General features: G+C 31.6%; 1 protein-coding gene across 1 annotated transcript in view; it reads left to right on the top strand.

The window, feature by feature from the left end:
* The window catches only part of LOC145241629 (uncharacterized), an 86,901-nt gene that overhangs the window by 14,217 nt on the left and 58,157 nt on the right, over nt 1–14,527 (top strand). Inside the window, exons 3-4 of the mRNA XM_080104713.1 lie at nt 5,477–5,680; nt 11,503–11,739. Coding sequence (XP_079960839.1) covers nt 5,477–5,680; nt 11,503–11,739 — 441 coding nt within the window. The remainder of the gene's footprint in view (nt 1–5,476; nt 5,681–11,502; nt 11,740–14,527) is intronic.

The following is a 14,527-nucleotide window of genomic DNA, read 5'->3' as shown; positions in this document are numbered from 1 at the left end:
TATTTAAATTATGTCTCTTAAATGTAACTAACAATAAGAAAATGAACTCTCCAATCGTGAACTATAAAAACCACTTACTCTGTGCATATACGAGATTAGAAGTCGATGCTGACCCTATTTCGTGGCTGCGGTTTCAAGATGGATAAACGTGCTCCATCAGTTCATGGTTTGAAGACTGCCAAAATCATATTGCCCGATTTCGTTTCCGGGCAGTTTAGACGAGACTCGCAGACAGCTAACCCTTTCAGAATGACCCTTTTCTACTTATTGCAAAATATCCAGAAGAAATCAATTCGTTTTTACTTAGAAGAACTCATAAATTCTCTTTAATCTATAGCCTTGGAAATAGATTTCAACTATAGGGACTTATAACGTGGACTCTTCCGTTAAATTCTACGTAATTTTTAAAACTCGTTTCATTTCAGTTGCACACCTATATTTGAATTTTAACGGACATATTTTTTTCCAGAAAGAATATTAACTGTGTCATATCTTTTAAAAATATATTAACGGCTATATGACGTTATTAACCCTCCCCCTCTATTTAACAATGAAAGCTCCTCCCTCTTTTTGAATTTCCAACGTCTGTTTCCGTTTCTAAAACGGAACAGCGTCACACTTCTCACAAAAAAAAATGTCAAATATTTGTACTGGTGTTTTTATTTTCTTGATTTCATTCATCCAGAGGAAGTCTCGAAATAAAGACGAAACGTTGATGAAAAAGGAACAAACTCGGTTTGTTCCGTTTATTTCTCTGTTTCGTTCGAATACTATTTCCATTATTCTCTCATATATATATATATATATATATATATATATATATATATATATATTCCAAAATCGGAAGATGTATTAAATTCGCAATCATAATTTTTGTTCATTGTTTATAAAGTACGCCTTACACTTGTTTCGTTGAAGAGCAGAAGACCACTAAACAATTCCTCAGAGACAAATGTATGTTCCTAAAAAACTGTTGAAAAGCTTTTATATGTACTGAAAATGGGTTTCGAGAAGAATCGATAAAAGGAACTGAAGATACGTAAAGTATGCAAAACATAAGTTTGAAAACTTATTGTTGCGTTTATAGGCCCCCCCCCCAAAAAAAAAGGTGTTTCCACTATTTACCGAAAATATAAAAACTTATGGGTGTGACTCAAATACATTCCGTTTCGGAATTATAACTAACTAGCCTGGGTGCCCGAGTGTTTGGAGGTGTGTGTTGAGCATTTTCCCCACGAAAGCAAATTAGACACAAGGTCGTTTTTTAATGTGGGGGAAAACCAGCACCCCCAAAACGAGGCGCTTTGGCAGTGTCAAAATAGATAGTAATTATCTCGGTGTGAAGGATTTCCCCTAGATTGACCAAGGCCTAATTACTTAAGTGAAGCATCAGAACAGATACTACACTGTGATCTTGGACCGAAGGCTAGGTGTTGTATTTATTTGCTTCCCCACTGAGCAAATTAGGCACAAGGCCGTTTTTTAATGTGGAGAGAGAGAGAGGGTGAGGGGGAAGGGAAACGGGAACCAGCTCCCGAGAGGTGGGAAATGGAAGCTGGATAGTGATTTGCACACTGGCATGTAGGGTTGCCCTTACATGGACCAGAAGATTGCCACAAGGGCAATTGTCTTTGATTGCAGCATCTACCAGAACAGATACTACGCTTTGAGGTATTTATTTGCTCCCCCACTGAGCAAATTAGGCAGGAGTGAAGGGGAAATGGGAACCAACTCCCCGGGGAGTAGGGGAGCTGGATAGTGACAATTGGTATGAAGGGTTGCTCCTACATTGACTAAGGTCTTATATGTGGGATTGCTCCCACATATGTTCTTTCCTTACAGTATGTATTTATTTGCTTCCCCACTGAGCAAATTAGACACAAGGCCGTTTTTTAATGTGGAGAGAGAGGGAGGGGGAGGGAAAAGGGGACCAGCTCCCGATGGGTGGGAAATGGGAGCTGGATAGTGACAATTGATATGAAGGGTTGCCCCTACATTGACCAAGGTCTGATATGTGGAGTTACCCCGACATATGGTCTTTGCTTGCAGTATCTGCCGGAACAGATACTACGCTTTGATCTTGGCCCGAACGCCAGGTGGATATTTATTTGCTTCCTCACTGAGCAAATTAGGCGTTTTTTAATGTGGAGATAGGGGAAGGGGGAGGGAAAGGGGGATCCAGCTCCCGAGAGGTGGGAAGTGGGAGCTGGATTAGAAACTGTTGGTATGAAGGGTTGCCCCTTCAGTGACCAAGGTCAGATATGTGGAGTTACCCCCACATATGGTCTTTGCTAGTCATAGCTGGTCTTTGCTAGTCAAAGCTTGCAGTATCTGCCGGAACAGATGGTATTTATTTGCTCCCCCACCGAGCAAATTAGGCACAAGGCCGATTTTTAATGTGAGGAGTGAAGGGAGGGGGAAGGGAAAAAGGGGACCAGCTCCCGAGAGGTGGGAAGTGGGAGCTGGTTAATGGTCAGGCATGTGGGGTTGCCCCCACATCTGGTCTTTGCTAGTCATAGCTTGCAGTATCTGCCGGAACAGATGCTACGCTTTGATCTTGGCCCGAACGCCAGGTGGTTGCGTTCGAATAGTTTCGCTTTATTTATACCAAAAAGACAAACAAACACTGGATACGACGGCACGGTGTGAATTAAAAAATAATAATTGAAAAACAAAAAAGGAATCGTTGAAAATAAAGAAGTCATCGATCAAAAAAAAAAAAAAGAAGGATAGAAAGGATGTCCGTTTGCGAATGCAGGATATTACGATCTGGGAAGTATGTGAAAACTTCTCGCGAAATCTAACCGACGCAAGACGCCCGATGCAAAAAAGCTTTTCGTGGACATAAACAAACGCTTAGCCTATTTTGCCCTTTATATGATAGACTAGCGAAGGTACCTGGCTTTGCCCATGTGCGGTGAGGTGTGAGGGGGGATAGATCAAAACAATAATAAATTGGAAAATTAAAGAATAAAAAAAAATGAAATAAAAGAATACTTTATTTTCCATCACGTTCGCAATTTTTTTTTTCCAATTTTTAAAAATTTTTAACATTTAAACAGGGTTATTTCGTTCTTTTTATTCTTTAATTGAATTTAATGGAAAATAAAGTATTCTTTATTTTCCATTACGTTCGCTATTTTGTTGTTGTTGTTTGTTTGAAGGAAAAATGGCATAAATAATCCCGTTTAAATGTTAAAACTTCTTAAAATAATCGGAAAAAACAGCTAACGTGATGGAAAATAAAGTATGTATGGAGAATATAAAGGAAATATAAAGTATAAGTGAACGAAAAAAATGGCATAAACCTGTTTAAATATTAAAACTTTAAAAATAAAAAAAAAGTGCACTATGTTGGCGCGAATGTGCAACCTTAAGATAATGACGCCCTACAATCGCGTCAGCGAAGTAACGTCGTATTTTTTTCTTTTTAAGCTAATTCTAGAAAGAACGTTTTTTGCGCGTGTATACTTGGCTAAATTGTCATGAAGGAACAATTTTTCGCTGCCCTCCCGCATTGCAAACCTTTATTTCTATAGAGAAACCCGACGCAAAAGCCTTTCGTTGACACACAAACGCTCGCTTTCATTTTGCCCTTTATATAATAAACTAGCCTGGATGCCCGGCGTTGCCCGAATGTTTGGGGTGTGAGTTGAGCAAAAAAAGAAGTGATAGTAGGCAGACAGGCTCGAACCCATACCGCGAAGGATAAAAAGAAAGTAAAAAAAAAAACCGTTACGTCAAAATTCTCTCTCTCTCTCTCTCTCTCTCTCTCTCTCTCTCTATATATATATATATATATATATATATATATATATATATATATATATATACTAGCAGGGGTGCCCGGCGTTGCTCGGGTGTTTGGAGGTGTATGCTGTGCAAAAAAAGCAAAAAAACAAAAAAATGGTTAATTTTTTAAAACTTTGACCCCTATTATGACCCCTTAAAATTTATAGTTTCGGGCTCAAATCACTTTATTAAGTTAGATCTAGGTTTAAGGAACCTATATCTAAAATTTCAAGTGTCTAGACCCAAAATTGTCGGAGGAGTTTGGTAGAGTTCTTAAAGGTCAAATCGTTGAACTTTGACCCCTTAACAGCCAAATTTCTGGCTGACACCCGTCACATCGATTTTCCCAAATCTCAGTATCCGGTATTTCAAATTTCGAGTCTATAGACTAAAAATTGACAGAGTTATTGCGTAGGGAAATGTACACAGACAGACAGACAGACACACAGACAGACAGACAGACACGTTCACTTTTATATATATATATATATATATATATATATATATATATATATATATATATATATACTAGCAGTTCATCCCGGCTTTGCTCGGGCCCTATGTGCCCAAGCAAAGCCGGGCACATAGGGCCTCTTATAACTTTATGTGCATATATCTATATATATTAAAAAATTTGACTCATGTCCAGGTAACCTTAAATTTCAAGTGTTTGGACGCAAAATTGGCGGCGGAGTTTGGTAGAGTCTGCAAAGGTAAAGTCTTTCAACTTTGACCGCTTGGCAGCCTAATTGTCGCCCAAAAACTTATTAAAAAGCTTACTGCATGTCTGAATACCCTTTACATAAAATTTAAATATTTACACCCAAAATTGGCTGAATAGTTTGCTAGAGACCGCAGAGGTCAAAACTTTAATCCCTGGCAACAAAATTTTCGGCCAAAAACTGATTAAAAAGCTGGCCCTATGTCTGTTTTATGTAAAATTTCAAATGTTTTCACCAGAAATTGGCTAATTTGGTAAAGACCGTTTTTTAAACTTTGACCCCAATTTTGGCCCTTAACATTTATTGTTTTGGGCTCGAATGAAATTAAAAGTTTGGACCATGTCCAAGTAACCAACAACTTAAATTTCAAGTATTTAGATCCAAAATTGGCGGAGAAGTTTGGTAGAGTTTTCAAAGGTCAAATCGTTGAACTTTGACCCCATGAAAACGATTAAAAGATTTTCCCAAATCTCAATACGCCTTATGTCAACTTACAGTCAAAATTTCTCACCATTACGCTATACGGCTGATGCTGTGTGGGTAATGAATTAACGATGTTTTGACATCGTCCAAATGCCTCTGCTCGATTTGTTTACACAAAGAACGTCGCTTAATACACTAATGACAATTTGTATATCATTTCCCAATATGCTCAACCCCAGATAGGGAGCATTATTGTCATGCGGATTCATCACTTTATTATTATTATTATTATTATTATTATTATTATTACTATTATTATTATTATTATTATTATTATTATTATTATTATTATTATTATTATTTCTTCTTTGTCTTTTTCTCTTATATTTCGATCACGGGATAACTCAACATATTCAATATGGCGGTGGCCTGTGGAGAGGAAAAGTCTCAACACGTGCGTCGTTGTAAAAACGTATAAAATGGAATATAAAATATTAAAATTTTTAAATGTAATATTTCTACTCTATTTTACTTAACAGGAAAACAAATGCCGAAGTTACCCAATGGCTACTCTGTTCGAACTGAATGCAACATTGTGTCGGAAAATATGACTATCGAAGTTCATGAATATTATGACGGCTCCCAGAACATGTCGGCTTACGAGCAGGTTGAGCCCGATCTTGAGATATACGCCATCATGAATTTTAACACAAACCAGTTCATATACATTGAACCTGCAGAAGGTAAAGAATTTGTTATATACCATTTTTTATTATTCTTACATGCCATTAAAATCGCTGGGGAGCATTCCAGACGCTGATGTATTCGTGTAGCAAAATTATCTATCTATCTATCTATCTATCTATTCTCATAGTCTGGTTGACCTTAAAGGACGCCTTTGAAGAAACACGCATCAGCTCTCTTCAATCCCGTTTCTGCTATGCTATTGTGATAGTGCTGCTGAGCCTCATGCCCGTTCATTCCCTGATATTATTCTCCCATCTCTTCATCTGCCCTCCACGCCTTCTTTCTTCTCTTACTACCCACTGCATTATTGCTTTAGTAAGCTCTGTTGATCTCATTATATACCGCTGTAATTTGCGCTGTTTTATAGTGGCTAAAGGAAGCTTGCTTTATGCGGTTGGTTACTTCCTCATTTGTAATGTGGTATTTGTAGGAAATATCTAGTAACACCTCGTTCCAACTGCTTCTATCCTCTTTTAAGTCTGTGCTGTTAGGGTCTATGATTCACAAGCATATTATTATATTGGAGTTTGTAAAAATAATGTCAGAAACGGTATTTTTAATAGTAGCGGAAAATTCCATTAGAATTGAATAGTTTCAAATTTGGATTAGCTATACATCGACTGATGAAATCTCTTTAGTTTTTCTGGACTGCGAGAGTGACCGGTCGTGCGTTTGGAGAAGCTACTATCATTAACTGCGGGGAATGGAGATAAGAATGAGGGACGTTTGTACACTGTATACTAGAGAATGAAAGGAAAACTCTGAAAGTAATCAAAAACCCCACATGATTTTGCGCTGTTTTTGTCAATAACTGTTACAAACACTTTTATAAAAATAATACGAACACGATAAAGATGAAAGAACCAACTACTAGTATATATTACGTGTAATCTACACAACGAGAATTCAGCTGCGTACATAATAGGCTGCCGTCCGGATAATCCTTTAAGAGTTCAGGTTTGCTCATAGCGCAACAAGGTTTAGTTTGTTCGTAATATTTGCATTCTTCTTAAGTAAAACGATAGTCCGAAGAATCCAAAAAATATAAATACTCAATCTTAATCTAAAAATTCCAGAGAGATTTAGTTTTGTTATTTTCTTACTTAAAACGTTGTAAAAAGTCAATTTTTACAGTAACAACCCATTAAATACATTTTTAACAGTAACAACCTTTTAGATAAAACTTTTATAGCAACAACCAATTAAATATATATTAACAGAACTACCTATAAAATACAATTTTAATAATAACAACATATTAAATACCATTTATACAGTAAAAACCTATTAACTTCAATTTTAATAGTAACAACCTATTAAATTACATTTAACGGTAAACAACCTATGAAATGAAATTAAACGGCAACAACCTAAAAAATGACGTTTTAATTGTAACGAATCCTTAAATACAATAACACTAACAGCCTATAATATTAAATACAATAACAGTAACAATCTTTTAATACAATTTTAACTGTAACAATATATCAAATACAATTTTAATAGTAACGAACTATAACATAAAATGTAACAGTAACAACCTATACAGTTTATACAGTAACACCTTATGAAATATTATTAAACAGTTGTTATGTAATGGGTGCTATTATTAAGGAACGTATATTCTGTATTGTTGTTGTTGTTGTTGTTGTTGTTGTTGTTGTTGTTGTTGCTGTTGTTGTTGTTGTTGTTGTTGTTGTTGTTGTTGTTGTTGTGAGAGATTAGAGTCTTAGGAGTGTTCATGTGTTGAGTGTTCATATGTCTTAAGATGTTCATGCAGTAAGAGATAGCATATTGGAGACATAAACACGTATATATAAAGAGAGATACTGTTCTGTACGAACAGGAGTGTTTCTATAAATATTGATACATATATTTCTTACTTATATTTGAGATGATGATTTTCACAAAGTTCTTATAATATAAATGGACAATACATTTTCTGTTGAATCACAACACGAAGACGCAGATACACAAAGATGATGACGTCCTTTATTTCATGACCGGTCCATGATTTCGCTTGAGGAATTCAAAGTTTCTTTACATGGCTTTTTTTCTCTAACCTTTCGCTTCCAAGGTTTGACGTCAGCAGCTGCTTCTGACCTCTCTCTCTCTCTCTCTCTCTCTCTCTCTCTCTCTCTCTCTCGGCTCTTTCTCGCCGACTCTTCTCCTCTTCTCTTAGTCTGCATCTAAAAACTCTACCTATATTGAGAACTCGTCACGTCAACGCATGATTAAACATGTGCTCATAAAGCACGTTAGATGACATGCGTCACGTTGCCAAACTTGACATGACATCAAATAACCTCTTTACAAAATATGCTTACGATTTCAATTGACGATTAAATTCCTTATTTTAATGTTCACAGTGACAAATTTCATTATTACATTTCTTTTCCATATACAGATATGTAAGCTAAACAATTGCAATTCCACATTCTTTATTTCAATAACATTCTGTATTTATTTTAACTTATGATTGGAATTTTCAATTCCAAATCTAGCTTCGCAAGTTCGAATCCTTGACTATCCTATTCCATATTTATATTTAACTAATTCCCTATTTATTTACATGAAAAGGGGACAGCCCTTTATCATGTAATACAGTAACAATATATTAAATGCAATTTTAACAGAAATAACCTACTAAATACATTTTCATAGTAACACCCTAATTAATACAATGTTAATAGTAACAATCTATTAAGTACAATTTTAATAGCAACAATTTATTTCAAAAGAATTTTACAGTAACAACATATAAAATAGAATATTTATAGAAACAACCTATTGAATGCAATGTTTATATGAATAATCTATTAAATACAATTTTAATGGAAACAACCTACTTAATACAATTTTACAATGAAAACCTTTTATATAAAATTTTAATTGTAACAACCTATTAAATACAATTTTAACAATAACAACCTATTAAATGTATTTTTGATAGTAACAATCTATGTAACTGAATTTGAATTGTAACAAACTATTACATATAATTTTAATAGTAACAGCCTTTTATATACAATTTTAATAGAAACAATATATTTAATACAATTTTCATAGTAACAACATATTCAATGCCATTTTAATAGTAATAAGCTATTAAATATAATTTTTGTAGTAAAATTCTATGAAAACTGTTTAACAATAACAACTTATTACGTACAATTTTCAAAGTAACAACCTATTAAATACAGTTTTCAGAGTTACAACGTATAAAATACAATTTTAAAAAGAAATTTTATTCATACAATTATAAATTACCTTATATTAAATACAATTTTAATAGTAACAGCATATTAAATACAATTTAACAGTGACAATTTATTAAATAGAATTTTAATATAAACAACTTAGTAAACACAATTTACAATTTTAATTGTAACAATCTATTAAATACAATTTCACACAAGAACAACCTATTAAATACAATTATTACAGTGAGATTTGTAATAGTAACAGCCCGTTATATACTATTTTAATATTATCAACCTATTAAATACAATTTTAATAAGGAAAATATTTTAAATACGATTTTAATAGTAATATCCTGTAAAATGCAACTACAACATTAATAATTTATTAAATTCAATTTTAATAGTAACAACCTATTAATTACAAATTAACAGCTGAAATACAATTTTTACAGTTACATACTATTAATTACAGTTATGATAATAACAACATTTGAAATGTAATTTTAATAATAAAAATCTATTACACATAATTATCAACTTATTAAATACAATTTTAACAGTAACAATCTATTGAATACAGTTTAAACAGTAATAACCTATTAAATAGAGTTTTAATAGTTATGACCTATTAAAATTACTGTTGTGGTGGCACATATTCATTTGCATATGTGGATAATAATTACACATAAATAGGAAGACTCAGTTAGTCTGAGTGTGTGTTCACCAGAAGCCACCGAAGGCCGCCGAAAGCAGATATGTTTCTCCAGCAAAGACTCTCTTATTTGACACCATTATGTAAATATCCTGTAAATATACCTTTTCCTAATACACTTCTTATTTGGTCTACCTTTGTTTGTTGAGTCGTCATTTGTATTGCTTTCTACGTTACTTGTTTCAACCTGCAAACTTAACAATTACTATAACAGTTACAACTTATTAAATGCAATTTTTAAAGTAACAGACAATTAAATACACTTTTAATATTAAAAATCCTATTAAATACAATATTTATAGTAAAATACTGTTACATACAATTTTTATAGTAACATTTATTAAATACAATTTTATAGTAACAATAAATTAAATACAATTGAATTGTAACAACCAATTTACAATTTTAATAGTAACACCATATTAAATACAAGTTTATATATAACAACTTACTGAATACAATTTTTATATTAATAACCTACTTAACACTATTTAACAGTAACACGTCTTAAATACAATTTTAACAGTAACACCTTATAAAATACTATTTAACAGTAGTAATCTATTAAATACAATTTTAACAGTAACACCATATTAAATACAATTTTAATAGTAACAATCTATTAAATATATATTTAACAATAACAACTTATTAAATAAAATTATAATAGTAATAATCTATTAAATATATATTTAACAATAACAACTTATTAAATAAAATTATAATAGTAATAATCTATTAAATATATATTTAACAATAACAACTTATTAAATAAAATTATAATAGTAACAATCTATTAAATATATATTTAACAATAACAACTTATTAAATAAAATTATAATAGTAATAATCTATTAAATATATATTTAACAATAACAACTTATTAAATAAAATTATAATAGTAACAATCTATTAAATATATATTTAACAATAACAACTTATTAAATAAAATTATAATAGTAACAATCTATTAAATATATATTTAACAATAACAACTTATTAAATAAAATTATAATAGTAATAATCTATTAAATACAATTTTTATAGTAACAATCTATGAAATACAATTGTTACAGTAATAACCATTATATATAAGTTTTATAGTAACAACCTATTAAATAGAATTTCCATAGCAACAATCTAATAAGTAGAATTCAAACAACCTATTAGATGCGATTCACAAAAAAGTTATTGCACATATACGATATTCTTGCTCAAAAGGTCGTCAAGGTTTCATTTGCTGTTTTAATCATTATAATGCAAAATTTCCAAACATATATCTATATAATATATATGAACGTCTGGGTGTGGCTGTTATTTTGTCTGTACGTTAGTGATATACAGAGAACTTTATCAGAGCAGGTACTCAAGTTAAAAAATGCAAAACTATTGTAATGGTGGACTCAGATCCATAAGATATTCTTCTGAAAATGACAAACAGGAGTAAAAGCTTGGCCATCTTTAGCACCTCCTTCTACACGTTCCTGCTCTACATTTATAGGTAGAGTAAATCTTCGACGAAATTTAATTTATGAAATTTAAAACATAGTTTTATATAAAAGGGGTTGTTAGAAGCGTTAGACTTATTTTCAAAGGAAAAAAAAAAAAGCTAAACCTTGTGTCGGTATGATTAATCGGAATCGCATCGGGAATCGAAAAATCGGAACTTTTGGGGATATCGGAAAAATGTGTGTCTATTTTTGGATGCCAAAAACGATTATTTTAATTGTCCTTTTTTATTTGATTTTGTTTAAAGCAAAATCTTCCATTGCTGGTAACTTTAAAATGATAAATATATATATAGATATATAAATGTTAGGTTTTCTCTTATTTACTGTCTAAGCTTACGATTGTCCAACTCTGTATGTACTGAATGTTGATTTGTTTGTATATTTTATTTCAGAGGGCATTGCAAAGAAGTGTCAAATTACAGATCTAGACAAATTCGTGCCGAGATTTGACAAGCAAACAAAGGAATCGAACATTATTCGCCTCAGAGATTCATTGGAATACGGCAAAGGGAGCAATTTCTTATACAACGCAAACTCTGTTTTGCGCGGAGAGAAAGTACAGTCTTGGAAAGCGTGCGTTTACGACCAGGCATTGCAGTCGACGTTTGATGTCACTTGGTATTTCTCAGGTGAAGATTTTGGTATTCTCTTTCATTTGCATACGGATCCACTTGTATTGCCACAAACCGCTCGATTCTTTTGGACAGTAAAATTTGTGGAAGTTGGATTGTAATTGGTTAACATTCTAATTAATTTTTATTTCAATTTTTATCAAATATTTTTCTACTTTTGAAATATATTTCAAAGCTATGGACGCCATATTGAAAAATCACAAAGTTTAAAACTGGAAACTTTTGAAATGTTCTTCTTTACAGAGTAAAGGGTATTTTAAAACAAAATATGGTTTAGTGACTATTTTTGAAAAAATTAAAATCAACTCAGCAAGAAGTTGATATGGATGCTAATACCTTTCCGGGCTACACTGAATAGCACCGCTTGTATATATTAAATGAGAGTTGACATACATTTGGTCGTTTAAGGCTTTCTATATACTTTAATAACAAAAACTATGCTAAAATTCTGTTTTGTTTTAATTGGCTGTACTTTATAATTGACTGAACATCCATCTTTCTCCCTTAACTATCTAAGCATTTCTCTCAAAGTTTTCATTTTACATTCTACTCCTATCTGATATTTTTCATGTCTCTAATACGTGACCATCTGATTTACATAAGTGCATCTGCATACATCACAAACACGTACGTAAATTTACATGTCTCTTTATTTCTATATAAGAATAAAAAGGATTCTATACAATAATAATAATAATAATAATAATAATAATAATAATAATAATAATAACAACAACAACTTGCAAGACCTGGGGAAATTCCACAGCGGACTCATTCATATGTAATATATTGATGTTAACAATCTGTAGAGGTACAGTGTAAATGGAGACGCTCTGATATTATTGTACCCTTTTTGTTAAACTGCAAAAATATTTATCTAAACTTGTACGAACGCTCTGCAAAGCCCGGTCGTAAATTACGCTTAAATATGAGATTTAAATTATTGCAGATTTCGTATATATTATTACAGAGTTAATGTTCTATCGATATTTATATATTATAAAGTTTCGATTTCAAAAATAAGAAATATATCTATATGACTTGGGTTCATCAGCTTGAATCGAAACTAAATCAATAGCTTATATATATATATATATATATATATATATATATATATATATGTGTGTGTGTGTGTGTGTGTGTGTGTGTGTGTGTGTGTGTGTGTATACATATATATATATATATATATATATATATATAAAGGGGGTTACAACAGTAGTCTAAAGAGCAGAGTGTATTTTAATGTGATAGTAAAATTACTAATTTAATTAAAATACAAGAAGAAAAAAATGCTCGTTGTAATGCAGATATATAATAAGCTCGATAGGCAAATATCCTACTTTAATATTTAGTAACATGATTGATAATTTAAAATTAAAATTGAAATTAAAAAATTAAAAATCTGTTTCATAACTAGGAACACAACAAAGTCGATAATTTGTACGATCATTTCGGAAACGATGTTTTTATATATAAAAGGCACCATAAATACCTAGCAAGACCTGGGGAAATTCCACAGGAGACTCATTCATATGCAATATATTGATGTTGACAATCTGTAGAGGTGTAGTGTAAATGGAGACACGAAATATTCTGTGTAGCTTAATTGCCATATATATTTTATAACTTACTACCTAGCTCTACCTACGTATTGAGCACTGTTGAAGTAAATACTTAAAGTTTACGCAAGAATTCCAGATTTATTCTTAAGCAAGAATTCCAGATTTATTCTTGTTACAAAGAACACGATGCAATAATCATGGATGTTGTCGTTAAAAAAATGAATATCCGCTGTATTAACAGGAAACTGAGCTGTGAAACTTCTGAAATATTGTTGTTTTTACGCGCTGATGAAGCTCACGATGTGCAAATTTTAATTTGATGACCGAGTATACACTTATATTTCAACAATTGTACGCAAGGTATTACTCATAAAACACAAATTTTCTGAAAATGAGTAAACACTTGTGTTTCTATCATTTTAACGTAGTATCTCCATATATATATATATATATATATATATATATATATATATATATATATATATAACAATGCCGAATTTAGCACCACAATGCCTAATTTAGCCCAAAGAATATTAACATCTAATAACAAAAAAATTAAATCAGCCCCAAAAAACCTTTCCCAATTAAACCCAAAACTAACTGTAATTGTAATAACAAACATCTTTGCCCACTCAATAATGATTGCATCCATAAAGATGTTATATATTCATGCACAATTACTGAGCTCCTACGCAATCCTCCCATAACAGACACTAATATTTTATCTTCAAGTTATCCTTCTTCCCATCCTCCATCTGATAAAGTTACTAATCCAATATACCACTCGAGCAGCCACTCCATCTACAATCATACAACTAGCAATAATAATAATAATAATAATAATAATAATAATAATAATAATAATAATATTTCTCCTAACAGCCATCCTAACACTAACAACACTCATTATCTCCTCCGAAATAGTACTCATATAATCATTGTCCCACCCTTTGTTTAACACAATGAACAAAATTCCAACTATTTAACTAATACAAATCAGTAAATTAATATTAATATCAGACCTCGAGCTTTTAATAAAGTACATACATATATCGGCGCTACTTCAACATTAATTAAGAAAAGAATGTCAACCCACATTTCTTCTTTTAACAACCATAATTCTAATAATAACCAAGGAACTTCTCTAACCACTTTAATTAAAAACTCAACTCTAATAAATACCCCCTTCTCACTCAAATGGACTATCATAAAAAAGTTCAGTC

Source organism: Euprymna scolopes, chromosome 2, assembly GCF_053919585.1.
Source record: "Euprymna scolopes isolate OS-2025 chromosome 2, ASM5391958v1, whole genome shotgun sequence".
Taxonomy (NCBI): Eukaryota; Metazoa; Mollusca; class Cephalopoda; order Sepiida; family Sepiolidae; genus Euprymna; species Euprymna scolopes.
The sequence above is the reverse complement of the archived record's forward strand: the minus strand, read 5'-3'. Positions and strand labels throughout refer to the sequence as shown.